Source organism: Equus caballus, chromosome 29 (genome assembly GCF_041296265.1).
Source record: "Equus caballus isolate H_3958 breed thoroughbred chromosome 29, TB-T2T, whole genome shotgun sequence".
NCBI lineage: Eukaryota > Metazoa > Chordata > Mammalia > Perissodactyla > Equidae > Equus > Equus caballus.
In genome coordinates this window covers 30,954,285-30,981,116 of record NC_091712.1, presented here as the reverse complement: position 1 = coordinate 30,981,116, position 26,832 = coordinate 30,954,285, and the positions used below count along the sequence as shown (strand labels likewise).

The window sequence follows — 26,832 nt, the reverse complement described above, 5'->3', positions numbered from 1 at the left end:
CCTCTCACTGCTTCTATTCGGTCTGCACTGGCAGTGCTAGCCTATGCAGTAGAAGAAGAAAAAGAAATAAAAGTCATAACTACGTAGTAAACAATTTAACTTTGCCCAGAAAGAGGTCTGGCCTTTGCCTTCAGCTTCTGGGAGGTAAGCTCCAAGCTCTCAAAATTTTGTGATCGAAAGGAAGGAGTATCATTACCTGAACGGCTTGGCTCATACTGAATATTCCAACAATATGATTTAGGGTGGGGGTTGCCCACACCAGAAAGGCCAACAATGTGATTCACGTGGAGGTTTGGTCACATTATATCAGTCAATCGGGAACAATAAAGAAACAGACTACTGACACATGCAAGAACGTGGATGTTTTACAAATGCATTATGCAAAGTGAAAGAAGCCAGACGCAAAGGCTACATTCTGTATATTTATATACTTTTCTGGAAAAGACAAAACTATAGCAACAGAAAATAGATCAGAGTTGCCAGGGCGTGGGGGTGGTGGAAGGGTTGACTACAAAGGAGCATGGAGGAATTATGTGGCGTGATGGAGCTGTTTTATATTGAATGTTCTCATGGTGTCATCACTCTTCAAACTGCACACCTAAAAAAGGGTGAGTTTTACTTTATGTAATTTACACCTCAATAAACCTGACTTTAAAAAAACCCTCAAACTCCATAGTTTGTGAAAAGATATTTGTAATATGTATAACCGACAAAGGATTAGTGTCTAAACTCTAGAATATAAAAGAATGCCTCTGAACTAATCAGAAAAACTCAAGCCTGTTAAGAGAAACGTGTGCAAAAAAAATGAACAGAAATTTCCTTGAATGGGAAAAATAGAGTCAACAAACACACAAAAAAGCAGCTCAATCTCCTTTAGAAATCAGGGAACAGCAAATTAAACCTTCAGCTAGATACTACTTCTTATCTATTGGATTGGCTCAAAATTAAAAACTGGACCATTTTGAGAGTTAGTTAATAATATGGAGCCATGAAAACTTTCATCCACTTCTTATGGGACTGTAATTTGGTGTAATTAATTTGAAAAAACAGTTTGATATTATGTATTAAAGTTAGATAGTGTATACTCTCTGATCCTGACATTCCACCTCTAAGCATATATCCTCTGACACTCTTCTGCGTGTATGCCAGGAGATATATACAAAAGAAAGTCTGTAAAAAAGAAAAAAGAAAACCCCTAAATGTTTGCCAAGAGTAGAATGGATAAAGACGTTATGGTATAGCTTTACAATGTTATATTCTTCCGCAATTAAAATGAATGAACTATAGGCACATGCACTTCATGGGTGAAGGTCAAAAACACTCATTTGGATGAAAAAAATCACAGAGGCTCACATAAAATAAGATTTTATTTGATAAGGTTCAAAGAACTCTATCTCATAGGCTGTATAGCATGATCATTTATAAACACGCGCCTGGAGACAGACTGCCTGTGTTTACGTGTTAGCTCCCCACTTCCTAGCTGTGTAGCCTTCAACCCCTTGTGCCAAAATTCCTCACTTGTACAGCAAAGATACTAGTACATATTAAGACGTGCTACCATGTTGGGGTAGCACATGAAAGTATCAATAAATGTTAGGTATTACTAATATTCTTGGTGGTACCAGGACAGCAGACAGCGCACCTCCCCATTGAAAGCAGCCGGGGCAGCAGTAAGAGAATGCAAGGTGACAATGGCTCTGAGTGTAGAAATCTATAGTTGCCATCATGGAGGAGTGTGAACCACTCAGGACATATGGAAAAGGAAAGGGAACTGGGGTTGCTGAGCCCCAATGACAATGCAGCCCCAAACACCAGCTGATATTTTTCGCCAAGTCCTTCATTGTTATAAAGAAACAAGAATTATAATAAAATCAATGTAGCCCATGCTTTTGCAAGATAAGAACTACATGCAGTCCATTTCTGATTTCTCTTTTTCCTCCATGCATGGATTTCCCAGATGGTAGTTATTCCAAGCCTTTTACTTGACCGCTGTCCTCCTGTGTCTCGATTACTTATTGGCACCCTCATCAAGGAAAAGGACAGAAGGAAAAAGATGGGAAATGTAGATCCCATTGACTTTTGCATCTAAGAGTTAGCCATGTATTAAACCCAAGATGTGCTACGGTGAGGCTGAATTTTCATGATGCTTAAATAATTATTGGAGAAGTGAGATTTTCAGGCAATCATGCAGTTGTCTATTTTAACAGGCTTCTTATCCCTAGTTTTTATAGTTTGATTACCGAACCGTCAGTTTGGGGAATAACACAATCTCTTGTTTTGATATCCTGAGAGCTAATTATCATGCAAAGTTTACTCTGCTTTCCAATGGAAAGCTAACGATGGGTAGAAAAGGATGAAAATTTATAACTGAAGTGAACTGTGATCTCCACTGCAGTAGGAAAAGTCCATATAGTTTTTACTAGTATTTTATCATAACTCTTACCTAAAGAAAGCTATTATTATAGTATAACTACTACAATATCTTGTTTGTTACTTACCCTCTTATTTCTACTTGAGCTACAGCAGTGATGTTGATTTGCAGGCTCACAAAATTGCTATCTGGGTTGTCCTTGTTGGAACTAAAACACAGTGACATATGATTGAAATATATTTTCTCAGACATGTTACTATAATGTATGCTCATAAAAACATTCTGTATATCACAAGTGCAACACATATTGCCAATATGATCATTGAGAAAACAATGGCATATTCACTTTACAAAATCATAACCATTTGTAAATAGAAATGCTGAGATCCTCTATGATCAAGAGTAATGTAAGAACTTTCCACGAGGAGATACCTTATCTGAAAATATAATAGATATCAAGAGAAGCTAATACTTTTTTGTTTCAATGGCTAAACCAAAAAGTCAGCGAGCTGAGTTCATTTTACAATTTCTGTCTTGGACACATTCCTTAATTTCTCTGTGCATTATGTTCTTTGCCCATCAAATGGGAAAGGACAACACAGTCAACTCCCGATTTTCCATGCTAATTAATAAAGAGGAGAACTGGCATGAATAATCCAAGAGCAGCACATAATGGAAAAAGCATTTGCATTTGGTTCTGGAATGCATCATATCATACATTGTTTTGGCAGCAAATTTATCTTCCTTACAGTTTATTTCTTAAGTAATATTAAAATAAGTGTACACTCACTGCATGCTCACTGGCTGACTAGGGTGGGGTAGGGTGAATAAATTAGAAGCACAGTCAATGGTGAGAAGAACCAAGACCCCAGGAAGTTGGGCAGTTCAGACAAAGGCAATTAGGAGATGACACGGATGTTTGTCAAGTACACCAAGAATCTCAAAATAGAAGGTGTATGTTTAATAATATTGCTTTCAACAGTGGCAAAATTATTTTTAAGTTTGCTGTTTCTTTCTCTCAAGCAAATACAATTGGCTATGAAATTGAACTTAAAAAATGCATGCGTTAAGCAGCCAGTGCTGTAAGGAAAACGAACCATGTCTCCCAAGAGGTTTGACCAGTAACTAAGCTTTGGATGCAGACACCATTTGCATTTATTGTCCTACTGTGCTTTCATCGAAGTCACCCTAACATCCCAAAGGATTACGCAGCTTTTAGCATACTGAGACGTGGCCACACCACCACTAACAGGTCATGTTTATATTCAGGTCTCATTAAGAAGAGAAAGCCCCCTTTTTTTCATTATCGAATCTCACGCAGATTCAATGGACAGGCTCTCATACTGTGATGATGGTAATGGGGTATATGTCCTGACTAGCTCTTAAAGCTTTCCAAACGTGGGAGCTGGAAAAGATATGAGAAAAGCCTGCTTTCAAAGGAGGAGGAGACAGAATTGTTCCCACCAGGCTTTTGAAAAGTCCTGTTCGATTGTATAGACTGATAAGCAACTTAAACTGCAAACACACATAAAAGATATAAACAGGCAAATGTCAGGCTCATTTCCTGTAATGGGGTATCGCTGCTAAGCTGGTGATGAGCCTAGAGGGACCTGTTCACCAAAGTTTGAACTCCAGTGTCCAGGCCACTTTATTACTAACACATCTGGGGAGGATCAGTCAACTAAAAGGGTGTTTTTTTTTAAAAGGCAGGATTCTGAATTACTTCCCACTAAGAAGTCATTAACTAAATCCACTTGTTGCAGACTTTGTGGTTCCAAATGCATTACAGAGAACTCTTTAGTTTGGAAATTTAAGTCTAATTGTTCCACAAATTACCCCAACTTTGTTCTCTTTTCTAATTCACTACGGCTTTGCAGCAGTGGAAATGAGAACAATGGGGAAAAAAAGTTTCATTTAAGTTATCCCATAATTCTACTGCATTTTGTTTCCAAGTGGTTGAAATAACACGATGTTCATTACTCGCAACACCCTGAAAATGTAAATAGATGTCAAGGACTGAAATTGTCTTGGTACAGCAGTCTAATGTGAGGCTTACAGAGGCTGTTTTGAAATGCAACAAAAGCAATGGCAGACTCAGATGATCAAAATCATCTTGTGTCACCCACACTTGCCATGACACTTGGTCCTGCAACCAGGGGTGTCAACAAAATCTTCTGGTGAGAAAGACACCAGGCTTGATACATAACTTAGGTGCTATTTTGACCTCTTTCCTGGAAGGAAACCTCCCTCCCTAATACTACCACTACATTCAAACAAGCAATCCATCACCGCCCTGGATGCTGAGCTCTTTTTACTGTCGGTGCTAGTTCTACGCAACGAATGATGAATTTCCTCTCCATGACTACACACTATGTTGTACACCAGAGATAAACATGTTTTTCACTTACTGCTCTGATGCAATTTTATTTTTTTCCTTATTGTTTCCTATTTCCTATTTTCTATTTCTAGAAAGCACTCCCTTTATGCTTTCTGTGGTCTTTGCAATGTCAACAAAGACAATACGGTGTTCATTTTACCGTAACCGTGGAAGCAACGTTAGCGATGCTCACAATGACCTGTTTGAACGTGGGAATTGCTGAGACCCGCTCCACACAGGGAGGAAAATGTTTATATGTCACCCAGAGCTGGGGCCTGGAGAGATCACTTAATGCAAACATTTGGTAACACTAAATATTTTAAGTTTATTAATTTATAAAGCCCATTTTTCTTTTGGGTTCTATTAGTGGAAAAGGGCATTAAATGTGGGTAACAGTGGTCAATATGGTCAAAAGTTTTAGACTTCAGAGCTTGGTTTAATTTACTTTTCCTTTAAACATTTAAAATGGATGCAAACCATCTATTAAATACTTACTTATGTCTTTGGAGAATGCCAGCATGCAGATAAATGCTCACCTCTCAAATAAATAAAATAAATCTCTAAGATTCAGCAGAAAATATTTAAGTTAAATTCAAAAAAGACCTAATTAAGGTCAAAAAAGGACACTGAGGGTAAGTCAGAAAACCTTCCTTCCTAAAAATCTAGCATGAAGTTTGGGGGATGTGGTTTGTGACACAGGTTGAAGATTTTTTAAAATCTACACTCTTATAGAGTTCATATATTTTTTAAAAAATCCTAAATTTCCAATTGAAGTTGCTATTAAAAAATAATCCATTGCTCAAAATAATTATTCTAAAAGTCATCACACTGTGATGACAACTTCTTCTTGTAGGACAGAAGGTATGTTTAGAGGTTAACCATATTGCACACTAGTATTTGAGAACCAAATCGTAGATGCTGACTTCCGAGTCATTTTCACATTAGAACACACTGGGCAAGTTATAAATTAGCTATGGAAGGTCTGAATGTGCTGTCTATAGCAGTGTTTTTCAAACTTTTTAAATTGCAGATGACAAAATGATATATACACCTCCCAGGGTGTCCTTCTACATATATTTACATTTATCCGAAAGCAATGTCTCATGAATAGGACTCTCATATGTTATATTCATTCAATTTCCTTTTCTTTTAATATGAGTCTAGAGCCATTAAACTGATCCTATTATTGGATGAGTTGAAGTCCAAAATTGGGAATTCCTGACCCTCATGTACACTGCTTTCTACGAGTCTTCGTACTCGTGAAATATTATTTTTGACCATGAAGGAGCAAATAGACTAGATGGTGAAAGGGTAAAGTCACACTTGAATCCTTGAACAGGGTCAGCCTTACAAAAGGGGGCAGCCACCTACAAGGCCTAGCTTACAGGTGCCAGGGAAGGCCCTGCCCTCTGAATATATGGTCTCATCTGCATTCCGCCTTCATGCTCACAATTAAACCATCAGAGACTCACTCGTTCTTGAAAAGTTAGGAGACTTCAAGATTGCAAATGTAAAATCTATGGGTTTTTGCAGAAATTTTGTTCTTAGGGCTTGGCTGACCCCAGGTGAGAGCATGGCAGGGGTGTGGAGGGGGGTGGGTGTGGGTGGGAGAAGACGTGTGTCAGAGGAGGAAGAAGGGAGGTGAAGACGAGAGGGAGGTGCCCAGGACAAAATTTTACTCTCATAACTTGGCCTACAGCATGCAATCTCCTTTTAAAAAACAAAAATATTGAAAAACTGAAATAACTGAGAAAAACAAAGAAAAACAGTCTGGGAAAAGTCTGGGTTCTAATTTCAGAAGAGCTTTTAAGGTGAAGGAGCTTGACCAGTGGCATTCATTTCACTATGGCTCTCTTTAACATTAAGCGTTAGGTATTTTAAAGTCTAACCTTTTGATTTGGAGATCAAAGTTAATGCTAACGTTGGTTTTCTCAAGCCGTGGAACCGTGAATCGGAGGCCCAGAGAATACTGAAAAAAAAAAGTCACACAGGACACTAAGTTATTACATAGGAGGGATCTTACACACAGCATGATTTTTTTTTTAAATTATCCCTGCAAAATCCCAGCCTGGATCACTGGCCCTTTCTCTGCTTCCACCCCAGGTGGCTGAGCGCTGAGAGGAGGTCAGGCAACCGAGACTGCAGGGCCCAGAGGATTCCAGTGCCCATACATTTTGGTTCCTTCTCATCATATAGCTCAATACCGACTCTCCTCCTGCCCCCTTCCTTGTGTGATAAATTAAAAACAACACAAATGTAAGAGAGGAGACTGATTCAGAAAACTCTGATGCTTCTGTTTGATGGACATTTATGTAGTCATTCAAATTATGGCTGTGAAACCTATGCAACAATGCGGGAAATGCTTCTGAAGTGATGATGAGCAATAAAGAAAAAAGGTTACAAAGTTGGATGTGCAATGTGTTTCAGCTATGGTTTTAAAAGTTTATAAATGGAAAAATTACTGTATGGGAGTGAGGGTATATTCTAAGAAAACTCACGAAAATATTATGCTATAGTTACGAGATGGATTGACTCATAGAGAAGGATATAGGCATGAACCTACAGGAGCTGAGTAGGGCTGTTGAGGACAGGACATTGTGAACATCACTCATTCATAGGGTCACCAGGAGTCGGAGCTGACTTGATGGCATTAACAACAAATGTTAAGCTTATGAGTGTTTTGATTATTTTTTCCACCTTTCTTTATTTTCCAAAGTTTTAAAACTGCTTTTATTATTTTTAATTTGCAAACGGATTTTTAAAACTAGGGGAATAATAAATCCAATGATAATATGAATAAGGAAGTAAAAATAAGTGCTAAGATATATCATTATATTACGTACTCTCTCACGCAGTGTACTAAGCCTTACGTGCGGGGTCTCACGTAATCACGACAACCACTCTGTGAGGTAGATACCGTGCTTGCTGACCTTTTCCAATTGAGCAGCAGTCCGAGGATTAGAGAGATTAAGTGCCTTGCTCCAGGTGCAGAGCAAAGAAACTGCAGAGTTGGAACTGAAACCCCTGCAAGCTGACTCCAGAACCTGTACTCACAGCCACTACACTATGAGAATCAGACCAGTAATTAAAAACTCATGTTCTTAGGAACCAGTCATAACACGAACCAATATCAAATTATCATTTTTATCTAAAATCATCATCACCATTTCACTAGCCCTTACTGAATGTGTTACAAGCCAGGCACTGTACGACTGGTCCTACATACATAGTATCATTGCATTGCACCAAGCCTTCCTGAAAATAGGTATTCTCCTGTTTCAGTATGACTTGCCCAAGATATCACAGCTGATGAACGGCAAAGCTGAGATTTAAATCCAGGTGTGCCCAATTATTAAGACTTTGCATCCTTATACCCCAGCCATGATGAATTCTTTCATAATTCCAAATGTGCAATTTTCTCTCTGACCTCTGGGACTTTGCACATGCTCTTCTCTCTTTGGAAACTTTTTAAGACTTTTACTGCTTTTTCCACCTGGAGACCTCCTATTTATGCTTCAAAGCTCAGGACAAGAGATATCTCCTGCAACACATTCTCCAATCCTACAGGTCGGTCAAGTAGAAGTTTTCTCTCTATTTCTTGTCTCCTTTGCTATGCTCCCATCTCTCAACCTATGATATTGCTAATTCTGAGTTTCTTATTGAATGGGGACTATATAATTTCCTCTTGATATTGTCAGACTCTAGCTTAGTTACTCTAGCTTAGGCATACAGAAGGGGTGCAATAAAAATGGTTGAAAGAATGATGAGAAAGAAGGTGCTGTTGTCTGCACATTTCCAGTTATGGGGATCTTACAATACTGTGATAAAGCTTGCCTAATTTTGGTCTTCCTTATAGAACAATTCAGCATGGGATAAAGATACAACGAAGGTGTGACAATTTCCTACTGGTAAGAGACACATATGTTCTCAACTAGAACCAAACATCAGATCTCTGGGCATTGATTCTAAAGAGCTTTTGTTGAACCATTATTTTCTTGTTTTCCTGCTTGATTTTGCAAGTTTCTACGAATCTTATTGGCACATAAATATTTTATATTATTATAGCTAGTATATGAAAATGACATTACTACTTGCAAATCAGAAGAAACCTTTCTGCACACTACCTTGAATATTTTAAGTTAAAATACAAAGTCACTTGAAAACTATTTTTGAAAAATATTAGGACTGGAAGAAATATTCCTGGTGATTTATGATGCTCTTTAATATTTAGGACTGCTTTTACATTTGGAATTTTACTACAATCCAATGAGAGTACTCTTTTAAAAGTACAAAATGAAGAAGTAAATAAATCAAAGTGTTTTATAACAAAACAGAATGCAATAAAAGTTGATGTGTTTAAGGGCATTAAAGGGTGAGATAAGAAAGCTATTAAGTTTCTTCTACTATAGACCTCAGAGATAAAGGAATACAAACAATTTACTTCCTTGACTTCTAAAGATTATTTGCTGGTAAAATGGATCGACATCCTTTCACATAAACACACTTGTGGTTAGGACCACACTGCCATTTTTACCCTCCGCTTTGAATGACACTGGTGGCCCGTTTTTGTTCCAAGATTATCCTTGTTATTGATGCTCTTAGATCATCTCTGGGCTAGATTCAACTTTTAACACTGAAAAAGGAATGAGTGCCCGGTCCCCTACAGATGCTAATACCACTGCCACCATGTCAATTCAATTTTCTTTGGCCTTGGGCAGGTAGACCTCTTCCTATCAAATCAGCTGGTTGGATTTTTCTTGAAACTAGCAAAAGGCTTTATTAACTTCTAAACAAAAGGAATCTAATGAAAAATGTTCTGATATCTCAGCTTAGACGTTGCATTCTATCTTTCATGGCTTCGTTTAAAAATCTCATCTGGGGTTTGGGAAATAAAGCAGGAAAAAAAAACCCAAAAAAGATTGGCAACAGTTGTTAGCCCAGGTGCCAATCTTTAAAAAAAATAAAAAATAAAAATCTCATCTGTTTTTATCCAAGTATTTTTCACAACTTTGAAGATCGGATAGAACATGGGCCTGGTTCGAATCTTGGTTCTATTCCTCATTACCTGTGTGACTTTGGGCAATTCATTTGACTTCTCTGAGTCTCAGTTTCCTCAAACATAACATGGGAGAAATACCTGACTCATAGTGTTGTGGGTTGTTGTGAAAATTAAGTGAGATAACATAAAAACACACCCAGTGATGGGTTTAAAACACAGAGGGCAATCAATACGTGTTAGCTAATAAAAATTTGTTGTAAAAGTTTATCTTTCATTTAAATATTTACCTTTTTTGACCCAAGAAGTGAAATTACTAGACTACAGCTTGGCGCATGTTTTTAAATACCCAGGATCAATGGAATAGTATTTATTATAGTGTAAAAAAGCAAAAATATTATTCTAGCACGATATCCTAAAGTACAAACTTGGAATAGGTATTACTTGATAGAAAGTTTTAAATGCTCAAATAAATGTGTGAAATACTGGGCTAAAACGTTTATTTACCGCTGGACTTCTCAGCACCTTTAAAATGCAAATGTGCACCTACATACCAGAGGAGAATATGATGTTCAGCAGGGACTACAGAACTCCCTTTTTTTTTTTTTTTTTTTAAGATTTTTTTTATTTTTTTCCTTTTTCTCCCCAAAGCCCCCCGGGTACATAGTTGTATAGTCTTCGTTGTGGGTCCTTCCAGTTGTAGCATGTGGGATGCCGCCTCAGCGTGGCCTGATGAGCAGTGCCATGTCCGCGCCCAGGATTCGAACCAATGAAACACTGGGCCGCCTGCAGCGGAGCGCACAGACCCAACCACTCGGCCACGGGGCCAGCCCCTACAGAACTCCCTTTTAAAGGCTTATCTAAAGGGATTAGGCCTCTGGAATACACTTTGGGAAGCTGCTCTAATACAAATCTACGCAATTATAAATTTTCATGAAAGTTTTTTCAAACAGGCCATTTCATCGATAACAATAAACATCTAATTTAAAACAGAGGACTATGCATGTTTAGTTTATGTAACATTTAATTCTATAGTATTTGCAGATTTCAGGATTTTTTTTCTGACTTACGACTTCATAAAATAATTATTTCCACTAGGGTATTTATTACAAGAAGTTACCATGTGTATACTTAAACGGCAATTGCATAAGATAAATTTATTGTTCACAAGTCACCCTGAATGTGAAGTTCTTAAATCTGGAAGCAAAGAAAGAAAAAGAACTCCTTATGCTTTCATAAACATGTTACAGATCATTATTAACCTTTTCTTTTTCTTGCTACGAAGAATTTTCCATATCATTCTTCAAGGAAGATGCATAGAAAATATAGACCTGGTAACGCTGATTAAAAAGCTGGACTATGGTAATATTTAAATATGAAAACACTATGAATGATATTCATGTGGGAGGTATGTTGAAAATAAAAGTTCAATCCTCTTTGCTAAAATCTTTAATTATATGATTTCTTAAATCCTTTACATTGTAGTTCTTTTTGAATTCAAAGAAAAAATTTGTAGTGAAATTCCAAGAAATAAACATTCAAGGAAAAAATCTGTAGTAAAGAAATAGTTTTCACAGATTTGTTGAGCCTAAAAGACATGTAAGGGTAATGTCAAAAGAGAAAACATAAAAGTATTCATCTTTTTGCGTTTTTAACCTCAGATTATCCACTCTGTGTAGGTTATGGTGCTAAACCCCCAAACCCTGGTAATTTCCTGCTTAATTTGTTTTAGTTGCTCTGTGCTCAGTTGCTGAGTGCTAAGTGCTAAGTGGGGGGCTTTCCACTAATTCTCTTTAAAATTCAATTAGATGGAAATAAGTAAGTGCTTCTGGTTTTCTCTTACATTTGTTCCAGCCACCATAGGGTTCCCAAGGTCACACACCACCATTCGGGTTACATTTTCCATCTTATACTCGCAGCTCAGTGGTCGCAGTCCCTGCAAAGGGAAAGAACACAGCGTGGAGTCCAGGGGACAGAATAAACCACATCCTGTCACAAAAGCAATGCTGTGGGTGGAGAAGCTTCTCTTGATTTCAAACACCTGTGTGGGTAACTGTGCCCAAGAATTAATTTGTGACCATCAACTCAGAAGAGAAACTTGAGAGTAAAGAGCAAAGTTTAATTTTAGAAAGGAACGTGTTGGATTTGTAAATGCATTTACATTTCATTGGGGAATGTTTCATTGGCGAAGAAAATGCTTCATATAGTACCTACATGAGCATTTTAGAAATTATGTTCGCTTATCGTTAATGTCAAATTTGGGCCATGAAGATCACGGATAATTAAACAGGACTAAACAAATTGATTCTTGCAAAAATGAAATGACAGTAATATGTATAGATTATCATTTGACTAACTGACCATTTGCAAGAGAACTGCTTTGAAGACAAATTTCTACACAGTGTGGTCCCGTTTTGATATTACACAATCTTAGTTCAACCCTCCAAATACCTAAGATGGGAAGAGAACATTTTTATGTTTACCCAGTTCTTCCTGCGTCCCTTCTTCCTTCTGTATTCTATTCTGATTAGAACGTATAAAAACTGAAGTTTGAAGAGGTGCCTAGAACCATGTGCTGGAGGACGTCTCAAGGTTACAGCAGAGAAGATGGGAAGGGAAGGAGATTTATCTTTGAACTTCTTCCTCTGCTCCAGCTCCACCTCTTGTCTTCATGCTACTCCCAGCTGCCTAGAAATCCACACCTTGCTCTTCATCCTGAGCCCCTTTCCATACTTTAAAGTCTGAAGTCCCTGTGGCCTTGCTCTGCCTTTGGTGATAGCTTCCTACATTCATCCATTCTTTGTTAAGTGCTACTAATATATTAACTGCCACGCTCATTCCCAAAGATAAGCTTGCAATATAAGGACTTTCACAAAGGACCAAGCTTTTGGGAATTTCTGCCTCATGAGAGGTCCATGGAAGAAGGTTTCAAATATGAGGACCATTTATCCAACTGTCAGCTCTACTGAAATTTCATTTAAGGAAGTAATGCGAATTTTTAAGTAGAAGTTTCAGAAACCATCCTCTGTTCCGTTCTTTCCACTTTATTAACAAAACCTAAAACCCCAAATCGAAACAAAGACAAGCCAAACAAACCCGAGACATCTAGTAAAGAACTCTGTAGGTAAATCATATGCTTTGAGAAAATAAGCTTTAGAGGGGGAGAGGTTTTTGTGTCTGTTGTAACAGTGTTGGGCGCAAAGTTGTTGATGGCGTTGGGAAACAGAGAGCAGAAATAGCTCACACTCTTTCCTAGGAGGAGCCTGGAAGGAAATAGACAAGGACACAACGAGCTATAAAGCCTCCTATAAGCTCCATGGTGGTCCTCCGCCTTTAATCCCCCATTGAAAGGTCTGTTCCAACTAATGAGAGAGGAGTGAATCACCGACATTTGGAGGCCATATAATACATGCTCTTTGCACATAAACTGAATGACATGTTAGTTTTCTTGATGGAGCTAAGAAACATTTTCAAAAAGCTGATAATATTCTCTCTTAAAGATAGCTCTAGCCTGTATTCACGTTCTTAAGGATTCATAACCGACTCTGGCTGTACAGAGATGCTTTGTATTGGAATTATTAACTCAATCCTGAAAACAGAAAAAAAGAACGCAGCAAAAGCTTTAAAAAAAATGCCCATGTGTCCTCTGAATATGATTCAAGCATTTAGTTTCTATAGTAAATATTTTTATCTTATCTAAAGGTTAAAGGTTATATGTACATTTTTTTCAGCTTTCTAGAAATAGCTTTTCCACATCAATCAAAGATCTTTTTTCTCTCCCCGACTGCCCCCACGCTTTTTCTTTTTTTAACCTTTATTTCCTCTCTCTGAGTGAGAGAAACAATGATTGTTTTTCTAAATATTTCCAGGTTATTTCCCTCAGCTGTTCCAGGGACAATCTTGCTTAATCCATTTATAGCTCTTAGAGTATTATTCATTCATTTATTCGTTCAATGAAAATATTTACTGTGTACCTGCTAGTTACCAGGCATTGATTAAAAAAAGACCCTTTTTCCTTACTGAATTTCTAATTATTATAACAACTGTAATAAGTAATCACAAGCAATTGTAACAAGCAATGGAAACACAATTAGTACAGTTTAAGGTTTATGATAGGAGAAATTCCCAGCAATAGAAGAGGACATGCACATAGATTTAAGCAATCAGAGAAGGCTTCTTGAAGGAAGTGACATCTAAGTTGACGGGGGGGCAGTGCAGATGGGTGATTAAGAACACGAACCTAACAAGTTTGAATCTTGGTTCTGCTATGTAATAGCTGTGTAACTTTGGGCACGTTACTGAATTTCTCCTTATTGATAAAATGTGGCTCATGAACATCTTGCCATTTCTCTTTAAGGCTGTTATAAGGCTAAAGTAAGTTAAATACATGCAAGAGCTCAAAGCAGTGCCAAGCCCATAGCAATGGCAAAATAAATGTTAGCAGTCTCAATCGTCATCAAGCTCAGGCCTGAAGGATAAGCAGAAAGAAGTAGCTGGAGAGAAGGGATGACAAAGTAGAGTTAGTGTGTCAGAGAGAAGGAACAGCAGGTGCCAGCTCTCTGTCGTGAGAGAGCACACAGGTATTACAGAAACTGAAAAGAAATTCCATCCCCTGGAATTTAGGGTGTGGAGGAAAGGAAAGAATCATTGACTAGGGATGAGGCTGAAGCGGTAAGCAGAGCTGATATAATTAAGGACCGTGCTAGTCATCTTAAGGATCTGGACTTTATCCTAAAAGCAATGGGGAACTAGCGAGGGTTTTAAGCAAGAGAAGGACCTGGTCAGATTTGCATTTTGGAAAGATGGCTTCCCCTGCCTGCAGGGCACTGGAAGTAGGGGAGATGGGGTGATGAATTAGGAGACTGTTGTAGCAATCTTGAAAAAAGGTCATGCCAGCCTGGATGAAGGCAGTGACAGTGGCAGTTAGATGGACAGAGGACATGGACTGGGCAGATTTAGAGTAACAGAGGCTTTAGAAACTAGGTGGACACTGCCATTTTCTGAGACAGGCTATGCAGAGGAGGAAAAGCGTGAGCCTGGAAGATGAAAGTCTAGTTACGGACACGCTGAACGTAAGGTGGGTGTGAGACAGAGGAGTGGAGTGTATATGAGGTCCCTAGAACAGCCAAGTTCACAGAGACAGAAAGCAGAAGGGTGGTTACAAAGGGCTGCGGGGAGGGGGAACAGGGAGTTAGTGTTTAATAAGTACAGAGTTTCAGTTTGGGAAGATGAAAAAGTTCAGTGTTGGATGGTGGTGATGTCCGCACGACAATGTGAATGTACTGAATGCCACTGAACTGTCCACTTAAAAATGGTAAGTTTAATGTTACATATATTTTATTACAATAATCATAATAAAAAAGATAAAGCACATAGGCCTTTGTTCCTAGAAAAATTCAGAAGAAAAGTCACCAATGGGAAGTATGAAGGCTGTTTCAATTAAGGTTTCAGAGAAAGAGAGGATCAGCATCCACATTTTTGAAAAGACGAATGTTTTCAACAAAAGAATAACAAAACTTACAATCGGACAATCTCCAATTCTTTTCCTCTTGAGAGAAAATTGTTTAAAAAAAACTTGAACAGGGTTTAAATAAAAAGGGACACAAATCTCAAACTGCTTAAAAACAAAGAAGAAATTAGAACGTGGTTTAGTCATGTAAAATTCAAAGACCAAGCTTGGTCTCTGCCCACGGGAAACGGATGGAGAAAAAATAAAGACTCATTTGAGATCATGGATAATGTCTGTTGTAATGTTTACAGCCAAGTTAGAAATGATAAATGCTCTCCCATGTTTTCCATGTGACAAGGTGAACAGTACACTGGATGTTTTGCTAAAGGATGAACACTTTAGAAGAGACGCTTTGTTTAATAGAGTCGAGGGTGGGATGATATGAAGGGAATTGAAATCAAAATTTGAGTAGAGCCTTGGAACATTTTTTTAAAATAATATACTTGAGCTTCCTTTTTTGGTTTTATGTATTATTTGCATGCCAGTATTCATAGGTGATATCTTCCTATAAATTTCTTCAACAAAAACACGTAATGATTTTATGACTCTCAAAGATACTTCATTATTACTCATCTGGATTAACTTTTTTACTGGGAAGATAATTCAACCAAAACATACACCATGAGACTAGAGGTGTGAATAGAGAATTTTGTATTCCCTACATGTTTAAAATACCAACATTGCAACAGTTGTTAACATCTTTTTAGAGGAATTATTTTTCATTAACTTATTTAATCATTAGAATGTGACAGCTACTGAGAGTCAGTAAAGTAGACATTTAGTAAATCATAGTTAAATGAACAAATCCATCAGCGAGTATTTAAGGAGCACCCACTGTGCCTAGTTCTGTGTGAAGTGCAGTGATGGCCACGAAAGGATGTTAAACTTGGTTTCTGCCCTTAATTGTGAGTCTGTGTGTTTCTGACATGCAAGGACTCTCTCCGTTACTCTACAATGTATTTCTAATGGTTTTCTAGACCAAGCGATTAAAAACACGGGAGAACCTGAGGATACTCTGAGTGGGAAGATCCATGTTCTGATAAGGCAAGGCTATAAAAAGCATCGGTGTCAGCTTAATAAATAATGGCACTGCAGGACTGGCAAGTGACGAAGCCCTGGCTTTTCTTGGTCCCAGTCCAGAAGAGGTGGACCAAAAAGAAGGAAAAAGGAAGGCGTTTCCTTTCCAGTGCCTGTCGAGGCTGTTATCAGGGCTCAGCTGGGATTGGTCGGACCTTCTTCCATAAGCAATAATGAAAACCAGACCTCCTGGGACCTGCTTGAAACATAAAGGAACTCAAAACAAAGGCCTGAAAACAGCCAGAGGCGGTGGGAGTTAGTGTGGGAATTTAGCTGACAGAGCGCATTGGTCAGCTGTTTCTTTCAACCAGTTGTATTCTCTTGCTTGCTTCAGCTCTCAACTTTTTGCCAATTTATCTTTGCATTATGGCCAAGAAAGATATTAATACCGCTTAAGACCCCTCCCCCTTCCTGGCTCGTTGCGATTATGATTAACAAAGTAAGGTGCCATTTTGTTCTCTTTTATTTAGAAAGAAACTCTCAGCTAAGATGGCTCTATTTCACATTGAATTGCCTTCAAAAATATACCTAGCTCTTTACTACTTCAAATAATTTGCAGGTATTACCTTGTGGCTGCGTTCGATCCCAACATAATCTGCCTCTTCTGGTATTATCACAAAGAGTTCAGCCTCATAGGCTCCTTCTCCTTCATTTCTTGCGTTGATTGTGAGCATAAGGTGATTTTCATCTCCAATGATTACCTGATGTTTATCTCTAAAAACGCAGTTTAAAAAGAATCGTTAGGTATGATACATCTCTGGATTCATGGGCATTTTATTTAAGGACTTATCTGGGAGGACAAGAAGGAAGATGGGGAAATGCAAGAATGGGACAAAAAGAACATGGGTCATCACAAGGGGGTCGTAGGAAGAATCGAGAGAACCATGTCTGGATGAGAAGGGCAGGAAAGCATCCAGTAGGGTGCCGGGAGATGTTAACAACCAGCTCTCCAAAAAAAAAGGAACGATTCGTAGTACTTGCTGATTCCAGTGGTGTAAATCCTCCCACTACAATCAATTTCAAGCTACCAATATACTTAATAATCTGTCAGCAAAAACTTCAGAACCATTGGCTCACAGGCCAGAATGAGGCAGCTCCAGCATACCACTGAAAACATCCAATAGGAAGATGAGGAGTGGGAAGAAAGGGAGAGAGATGGTTTAGAAACCAAGCGGGGGAGACGTGTAAGGCAAAGTGGACACTCACAGGGAAGAAACAGGCAGATACAAGATCTCAAAGAGCCGATTGCGGATTTTGAGGTATTTTGAGGAAATTTATTCCACTCTAAACTTCAAATTCAACCAACATTTGGAAATGCCTATTCCACTTTTGACCTCTAATCAAAGCTATTGCTTTCGACATTGGCTAAATTGTGAAGCCTGGAAAAAGTCCCCTTGAGAGGTTATCAAGAAGATTCCAAACACTGGCAGTGAGATAGTTCCCGGGGGTTGGGAGTGGAAGAGCACAAACCAGCTTTTTCCACCATAGGATGTTTTACATCTTAGCCCCATTTCTTTCCGTAACATAATGCAATTACTGGTGCTGGACCAGTGACTCTACATTACTGCAACTGGGAAGCTCTCTGATTCTTATTTGATTTTGTGACACCTTCTGCCTTACTCCATAGAGTGCCACTGAAATTTTTTTTCAGTAAATTAGAATTGATTTTGTGTGTGTGTGTGTGTGTGAAGAAGACTGGCCCTGAGCTAACATCTGTTGCCAATCTTCCTCTTTTTACTTGAGGAAGATTGTCACTGAGCTAACATTGGCATCAGTCTTCCTCTATTTTATGTGGGATGCCATCACAGCGTGACTTGACGAGCGGTGCTAGATTCGCACCAGGGATCTGAACCTGTGAAGCCTGGGTGACCAAAGGGAAGTGTGTGAACTCAACCACTACGCCACCAGACCAGCCCCAAATCAGAACTGATTTTGTTTTGACAATTTTAAAGATGGCTTTGAGTCATGGGGTGCTGCAAAGACCAGCTCAGCGAAGGTGAAGTGGAACCAGACTGTCCGAATCCTTTGCTCACACCACTGAGTCAAGTAAATACAACCCGAACCACCCCATAGATGAGTTTACTTTGAACACAAACACTTTTTTTCCACCTTTGCTGAAAGATGAAATGGCCCAGGCAAAATCTTAGGGCGTGTCACTTGACACCAGTGACAAAGAACTGACCCAAACCACAAGCTAACCCAAGTATCGCCAAGCTCAAGAATTTCACGCAGCATATTTTTCTGTAATAGTTGGAAGTGTATCCTTTCTCCAGAGAAGCTTGAAACAAACACCTGTATTCCATTAGATAAAACGTACAAGTTTATTTATTTAAACTTACGGTCTAGCTGACAGCTTCAGGTCAGGAATGCACATGTTGTCTTCTCCACAGTCCACCAGGATGTGAGCCTGTGTTGTGCAAACACGTATCAGGAATAATCTTGGAAAACCTGAAGCACATTCTTTTATTGAAAATTCTGAACGATTCCACAAAGTAAACCAAAGCTTTCCTTTCACTCTACATGATTCTACTCAGCTAGCAACCCCATGTTAGGTAGTGACCTCCCAGGATAGGCTAGTTTACGTAATAGCCCAATTCTAATTCATTCTGAAATGTCTGTAAGGAATGCTACACTGGCAATGTTTTGAGGATTACAGGCTTCATTGCTTCCATCACAGGCACATTTTGAACAAATTAAATCTTGGTTGCACAAGGGGAGGGGTTTTGGAAAACACAACAACGCAGTGTTTCAGGAAACATGTTAGGAAAATCTCCCAAATGTTAAAAGGATAACAAAAGGAGCTGGATTTCATCTGCAGGTCACAGGAGCAATGCCCAGGGCCTGACCGAGAACATACCATCCAAGACTGTCAAGAACCAACCTGTTCCGTGACGACATTTTCCCTGTAGTGGTCCAATATTGGTTTCACCTCCAGGCCATCTTTAAAGGTAGAGTCATCCAAACTGTAATTCAAACTAATGTTGATTGGAGATAATTTGTCTCGGAATTCAGTTTCATCCTAGGGAAAACAATCACAAACTCAAGAAAGGCTCCCTCCGTTCAACAGCTGCAAGATGGTGGTCTGTGAAAGGCAGGCCGCATTTGATTTCAGTCCCTGAGAGTGAGTGATGAAGCAGTTATCACCTCCGCAGGCTGAGGCTCATGCTGATGGATGTGGTGTATGGTAGCCAGCTTAATTAACATATGTTCGGAGATGAAATCACTTCGAGCGGTGGTGGCTTCGTTGAAACATGTGCTTCTGGAGGTAATCTTTAGGTTCTCCTAATCTTCAGCAACTCACACAGATTGGCCAAATAGCAGACGTAAAAAATTTTACTTACATATGCAATAAATGTCATTCAAAGTTTCATGAATTGGGATTTTTATTTTCATGAGGTTGGCAGAATTTATGAGTTCTCTTGGGCTCACAGGAAGAACACATCTTGGTTCTCCCTTTTTTTTTTTTTAAAGGTAGATTAGCCTTGAGCTAACTGCCACCAATTTTCCTCTTTTTGCTGAGGAAGGCTGGCCCTGAGCTAACATCCGTGCCCATCTTCCTCCACTTTATATGTGGGACGCCTACCACAGTATGGCTTGCCAAGCGGTGCCATGTCCGCACCGGGGATCCGAACCAGCCAACCCCAGGCCACCGAAGCAGAAGGTGTGCACTTAACTGCTGTGCCACCGGGCCGGCCCACACATCTTGGTTCTCTTCTCTTATCATCTCTTTTAATTTTTTTATTTTACTGAGGCCACACTACTTCATAACGCTGTGTACATTTCAGGGGAATATCATTATATTTCAGCTTCTGTCTAGACTGTACCGTGTTCATTACCAAAAGCCTAGCTTCCATTTGTCAGTCACCATACATATGTGCCCCTTTACACTTTCACCCTGCTCCATCGCCTTCCTCTCTGGTAAACACCAGTCTGTCCTCTGCATCTATGTGTTTGTTTGTTTGTTTATCTTTCACATATGTGTGAAATCATACAGTACTGGTCTTTCTCTGTCTGACTTATTTTGCTTAGCATCATACTGTCAAGGTCTATCCATGTTGTCACAAATGGGATGATTGCATATTTTTCATGGCTGAGTAATATTCCATGGTACATCCCTTTTGCCCTCACTTGCAGGAACTCCAAAATACCTTCAGCATATTTGAAGTTCTCTCAGAAAAAGAAACAGATTTTCCCCAGGGGTGAAGGGGGAGCATCAGCAGCAAGCTTTGAGCACAAAAGAACATCTTGGACCATGTAGTGGACATGCTACCCTTCAGTTGTGTATCAGTCGTGGTTACAGACGCAAAGGTCACGAGCCCAGCACTTCCTTCTAGAGCGTGTTTCTGGACTTTGCCTTCATCTGGTTTCTCCTCACTAAGTCTCTTCAATGAGGAGATGCAATGAGAATGCGTGTTAACCTCACAACTGCTGAGAAGGCAGAATAGTTGTGCTATAAATATTTTGGCTTTCTTATTTCATGGTAGATTTTGGAGTTATGGTAAAAAGGCATTGCTTTAAAAATATAATTAGGAATTACTTTTAATAAAGGCTTTGAGTGCCTAAATGCTTTCTTGACTTGGCTCTAAAATGCATTGATAAAATCTGGCCAAACCTACTCATGAAGAATAAAAATTCAAATAAATTGTTTAACTTTTATGTTTTTTTGGGGGGGGGCAGCAGTTAGAAATGAAAACCACCTGAGTTAGTGCTATTATCAAGATTGTGTGCGAAACAAAAAGAATCCTCAGGAATTAACAGCAATACATCATTAGGGTAGCTGAAGTAAGGCTCCAGAGGGGAGTATGCAGCCTTAAGCTTTCCTCCTATAAGATGAAAATAGATGTGGATCCATTTGGATGACTATGACGGTTAAATGGAGTAAAAGGGTTGGAATTTGGAATTGATTGTTAGAGGCCAGAAGGGTGATTCTGGAACACTTACTCGAAGGTAGACAACAAAATCCCGGCATTGGAAGGAGTTCTGCCGCTTTATCACGAGAGGGAAGACGAGATGTGGCTGATGATTAGCAAGGAAGAGCGTGCGTTTAACGGCTCCTTTTTGTTTCAGGGAATCTAATTGCACCTCAACAGTCAGGCCTAAAGGACAAAAACCAAGTAAATACGATCAGGAAAGCAAAGGCATTCAGTGAATGCAGTGCTTTATCAGAGACACAAATTCCTATTTCAACTTGCTTATTCAGAAAACATTTTTTTAACAGTTGAGATCAAAAACAATAGACGAGCTGAAAAAAATTTTACAAAATATTCCCCAAGTGAAAAAAGCTGTTCTGTAATGGTTTTACACAAATCATCATTTCTTCCCATAATTGTGTCTATTTTTACAGATACTATTAATACCAATTATTCAAGTAATATTTATGTAGACATTTCTATATATACGACAGAATCTTGGTACTAATAAGGGGCTCTTTAAAAGTTTTATAAATGGGGCAGAGAAATTTCTGTGCAGAGAAATGCTTACTGCTAACTTTTTTTAGTCCATTATAGGAGTGTAAAAATGCAAACACGCTCACCTATTGTGTTTGAAATGCTCTGGCCTGCCGCAGATGCACATACTCTTAAAGAAAAGCTATGGAAAATAATAGTCAATAATATATTGGTTAATAAAGTTTTGAATCTAAGTAGAAATCTTTTACTTCACCTCAGATAAAATGAATACATCATTTTCCCTCTACACTTCTCTTATTACACACACACACAACTAACTCAAGAAATTTACATATATAGGTTTATTTATATATATTTATCAAAAATATATTTACTTATCTCTCTCTCTCTCTCTCCAGTTGGCCACAACACTAATGCAGTTAAGACAGGTGACATTATTAAATAGCAAATATTACTAGAGGTCAACTCATTTAATCAGTGGACTAACTAATCAATTACTTGCTGTCTTGATTCAATAAATACGTATGAATATTTTCCATCTGCCAGGGAGTGAAGAAATAGGCAGGACAGCAGGAGAACAGCTAGTGATACAGCCTAGAGATCAGCAAGAACGTGACCCCACTTGAGGAACCTGAAGAAATTCGCTGTGGTCGGTGCATTGGAGGAAGATGGGGACGAGAGAGGGGGCGAGGCTGGCTGATAGATGGGTAGTGAATAGGGCTTTGAAAGTCATGTTAAAGAATTCGGATTTAATCCAAAGAGGCATGGAGCACAAGAGTATGATTAACCCGAAACCCCACTCTGCTTGGAAGGAGATGGGAACTCAGGGGTAACTTGGTGGGGGTGGGGTACAATTTGAGGCAGAAACACTAGAAGAGAGAAGGGAGAGAGAATATAAGGAGCTCAGAGTGGCTGTCTCAGGCCAGGTAGGCAGAGTGATATGGCGTATAAGACAATAAAAAGAGGGCAGATGTGCACGAGAGACACTATAGTTTTGCTCTGAACATGCCCCAGACTCATCAAGGGAGATGTGATGTCTGCCATGGCTGTCCGACCATCTACACTCGAGCCCGTTCTGTGCCCGTGGAGGGAATGAGAAATGGCCAGTTGTCTCTGCCTGACTTGTCTGAATGTGCTCACCTCCCTCCTGAAAAATGTCAAACCCCAACAGCCAGCATTAGAAATGCGGCTTTTTCACATTTCTATGAAAGTAAAAATATAAGAAAATACTTACGTATGATTTAATGACACTCTGAACATTTTTACTATAAAATACTATAGCATGATTTGAATATTTCTGCAGAATTCAAAAGAGTAAGTAATCCCTAATCATGCTTTAATTATGCGTCAGCTTCCTGTGTCAAGCATCAGGAAAATGTGTCACATCTGGGATTCATCCACCTACCGTGACCTCAGTCAATGTCTCCCTTCAGGATAAATAATTTGCCACATGCCATTAAGCCAAAAGTTTCCTGATATGTCTCTGCTATTGCAAGTGTTTGTACCACCTCCCCAGAGAGATCACAAATTCCAGCCCACTTCTACTTCAACCAGAATTATTCAAGAGAGATGAATAGTTAATCACATCTTTCAATTTTGTAGCAGTCTCGTCTTCAAACTTGGAATTTTTTTCTGTGTCCAACCTTTTTGGACGTACTTGGTCATGCGTTAAAATTATAGACAAAGGTCATTAGCTTTTATAAGATAAATTCCTACTGGTAATGAAATTATCAACATATGTAAATTAAAATAATTTCAGATATGGTATTTTGCTTAACATACTTTAAAAGAAATAAAAATTTTGAAAAAGAAATAAATTGAAGCCGTGAATGAGAACATTATTTCCTCTTTGTGAGAAGGCATTTGATTGAAAAATGACATTATCGGCTAAAGGGTTACTCTTGATTTATGAATTATATGTCAGTGTTATTCTGTTTTTCTTTCTCAGTTTCCCCTTTCTGTTATCACTAACTGGATAACTTTATGTTTTTCATACAAGTTCAATATAACCGCTACGACTTACTGAATTGTTGATAAGAGCACGCCAGCCTAAACCTGCCAGTTTATAGATGTCTTTAGCAGGAAAGAATTGCCAAATTACACCTTTCCAGGTGCCTTGTTCTGATCTAAAAAGAAGACCTAGAAATTTTATAGTAGTGGACTGAGATATTCATTTTGAATTTAGAAGAACATATAACATAACGTAATGTAAACATACACACACACGCATATGCATCATGTGTTTTATATATCAGAGAATTCGTTCACTTACAGGTCTACGCCTAATTATGAAGTCCACTTGAGTTATCAGGGAAAGCTGTGAACTATTACTAAATTAGAATGAAAATTTCAAACTAGAGTTTATGGTTGTCATCAATATGAATACGTCTGAGTGGAACAAACAAACATTAAACCAACCCAGATCCCTCCTCACATAAATTCTAAATGAAATTGTCTGTGGTGCTTCTGCTATGTCAGAAAGCAGGACCATACACTGCAAATTCTCTAACGCGAGTCCCGCCCCAATGCAAGAATGCTGGATCAATGATTCTGTGATGCGACGGTGCTCATAGCCAGGCATGACAGAGAAAGAATGAGATAAATGTGAAACAGGATTTAAAGGCACCAAGCAACTCATTTCTCAATCGAACCAATTCAATTCTATTTCAATGACAGCAAACACCAGATTTTACCTAAAGTTAGGCATATCTGAAAAGTTTTTTTTCAGATTTGAAAAGTGGATAGTTACGGACTTCTACAATTATAAAATGAAAATTTTTAACTGAATAGTTCTTTTCTAATTACTCAATAAAAATTATATTAACATTTACTGGGCTGGCTTTATATTTCTTTTCCTAATTTAGAAATGCCAGTAGCAGATAATTTATAAAACTGCACAGTTATTTGAAAGATACAGAAATTCACACCAGTGGAAGTGAAGAACTATTTCCTAGAGTCTACTTAATAGTTTTCAGATGTACAATACAAGGCTATATCAAACACAGACAAAAATTACCGTGAGAAGATCAACAAATGCCTTTCAATCATTTTGGAAAAGCTAAGCTAAATTCGGAGAATAAATTTAAAAAGTATCAGAGAAACATATTCTATATTGAGCCAGCTGTCAACTTACCATCTTCTAATAGTCTGAGCCGCCCATTCAAAATTTTTGCATGTAAAAATGAAACATCTTTCAGAAAATGTATGCAATAGAATTAAATAAATAATTGTGAAGACATATACATGTGCCCATATAACGAATTGCATTTTATCTTAATAATATGATTTAATGCAACAAGAAAAAGGTTCATGAAAAGAAAGACATTTTCTTGTAAAAAATAACATTCTTTCCATAAAACCAGGTCTCATAATCTGTTAAAAACACTTAAATTTTGGGGCTGGCCTGGTAGCACAGCGGTTAAGTGTGCACGTTCTGCTTTGGCTGCCCAGGGTTCGCCGGTTTGGATCCCGGGTGTGGACACGACATTGCTTGGCAAAGCCATGCTGTGGTAGGCATCCCACGTATAAAGTAGAGGAAGATGGGCATGGATGTTAGCTCAGGGCCAGTCTTCCTCAGTAAAAAGAGGAGGATTGGCAGTAGTTAGCTCAGGGCCAATCTTCCTCAAAAAAAAAAAAAAAAAAAAGCTGGTTAAGGAGAGGACAGCTCTTGAAGAGGGAGCTCCCAGTAAAGAATGTTTTTCAAAGAATTTTCCAGGGTCCTCCTCACCCCCCACCCTCTACCCTCAAAGGCTTTGACTCTGGTATGAACTCCTGTCAAAAGGCCGTCAACAACACACTGAAAATGGCTGGAAATAACTTCTTTGGGTGAGGACTGGTTTGTTCTGCATTCTGACATTCTCAGGAAGCGAACATACTGTCCGAGTTAGACCACGTCTTCTGGAAAATGAGGGCAAATCTCAAACACTCCAAGTAATTGTTTACTTTTCAGAGGACATCCCCCACTGCATTACCCAATATGACAGACTTCTGACCCTTGAGGACCCACATATTGAGAAGTAAAGTGGCAACTTCCTGAGCTGTGTTACAATCAAGTTCTAATTCATCGTCCCTTTGGACGAAGGGCGAGATTCGGAAGGCATGCTTTCAGCAGCTGTCTAAGTCATGTTCTCCTACGGCCCGGGCAAAGGAACCATAATTCTACGCCATTCCTGATGATGAGATCATGGCCACAAAACTACAGTTTAGGACACAAAAATTTCTATCTTTATAATGTCTACCTTCTGCCTAATTGTACACACTAAGTTAGAAAACTGACATCTGTTTTCAACACAGGAAACCGAGTCATTTAATACAAGCTTGACTATTGAAAAAGAAGGACAATATATGCCCCAAAGTGGTATCCATCAGCATATGCAAATGCAAAAGTCAAGGTATTTTATTACATCTTCAGTTTGATTAATGTTTATTTTAGCATGTCAAGAATCTAAAAGAGATCTCCAAGACTTATTTCATTGGGAATTTTCCCAAATGTTCTTTATGCTTCTTATCTCACCTGGAGCCTACAGATTGCAGAAGTAGCCTTCATGTGATAAGTTGACAGCAAAAGATTGGCATCAAGTCGTAGATACTTTCCTTTTTTTTGAAAGACTAACTCCTTGCTACTCAAATTTGGTGCACAGACCGGCAGCATCAGTATCCTCTTGGAGCTTTTTTCTAAAAATGCAGAGTCTCAGGGCCCACCCCAGACTTGACTTACAGACCCAGCATTTTCACAAGATCCCCAGGTGGTCTGAATCCACATCAGAGTTTGGGAAGCACCAGACGAACTCACCAGGCCACAGATGTCGTAGCCTCTGGAATCTGGCAAGTTTTATTTTCAAGGTTGATAATCATCGGGTGCAGCAGAAGCTGGGCATCCACAGTCACAACTGGTCTTGCTCTGCAGGGAGAAAACACGGGGTTTTAATGAGCCCCATGAGCAACAGGCAGAAGCCCGCTCCACTTCTGGACGCCACTGCCAACATTCCCAGCCTTTGTGCCAAGAATGTTCCTTACCGCGTGAACAGGTGGGCACCAGACTCAACCAATTCCCTCAAGACACATCTGGCAGCTCATGAGTACAAATAAAGGATG

General features: G+C 38.9%; 1 protein-coding gene across 1 annotated transcript in view; it reads right to left on the bottom strand.

Moving 5' to 3' along the window:
- The window catches only part of ITGA8 (integrin subunit alpha 8), a 165,594-nt gene that overhangs the window by 42,101 nt on the left and 96,661 nt on the right, over positions 1-26,832 (bottom strand). The window contains exons 15-23 of the mRNA XM_001916359.5: positions 26,531-26,638; positions 21,864-21,919; positions 21,272-21,426; positions 19,212-19,349; positions 18,670-18,737; positions 16,897-17,044; positions 11,588-11,680; positions 6,638-6,717; positions 2,499-2,579 (exon numbers count right to left, since the gene is read on the bottom strand). Coding sequence (XP_001916394.1) covers positions 2,499-2,579; positions 6,638-6,717; positions 11,588-11,680; positions 16,897-17,044; positions 18,670-18,737; positions 19,212-19,349; positions 21,272-21,426; positions 21,864-21,919; positions 26,531-26,638 — 927 coding nt within the window. The remainder of the gene's footprint in view (positions 1-2,498; positions 2,580-6,637; positions 6,718-11,587; positions 11,681-16,896; positions 17,045-18,669; positions 18,738-19,211; positions 19,350-21,271; positions 21,427-21,863; positions 21,920-26,530; positions 26,639-26,832) is intronic.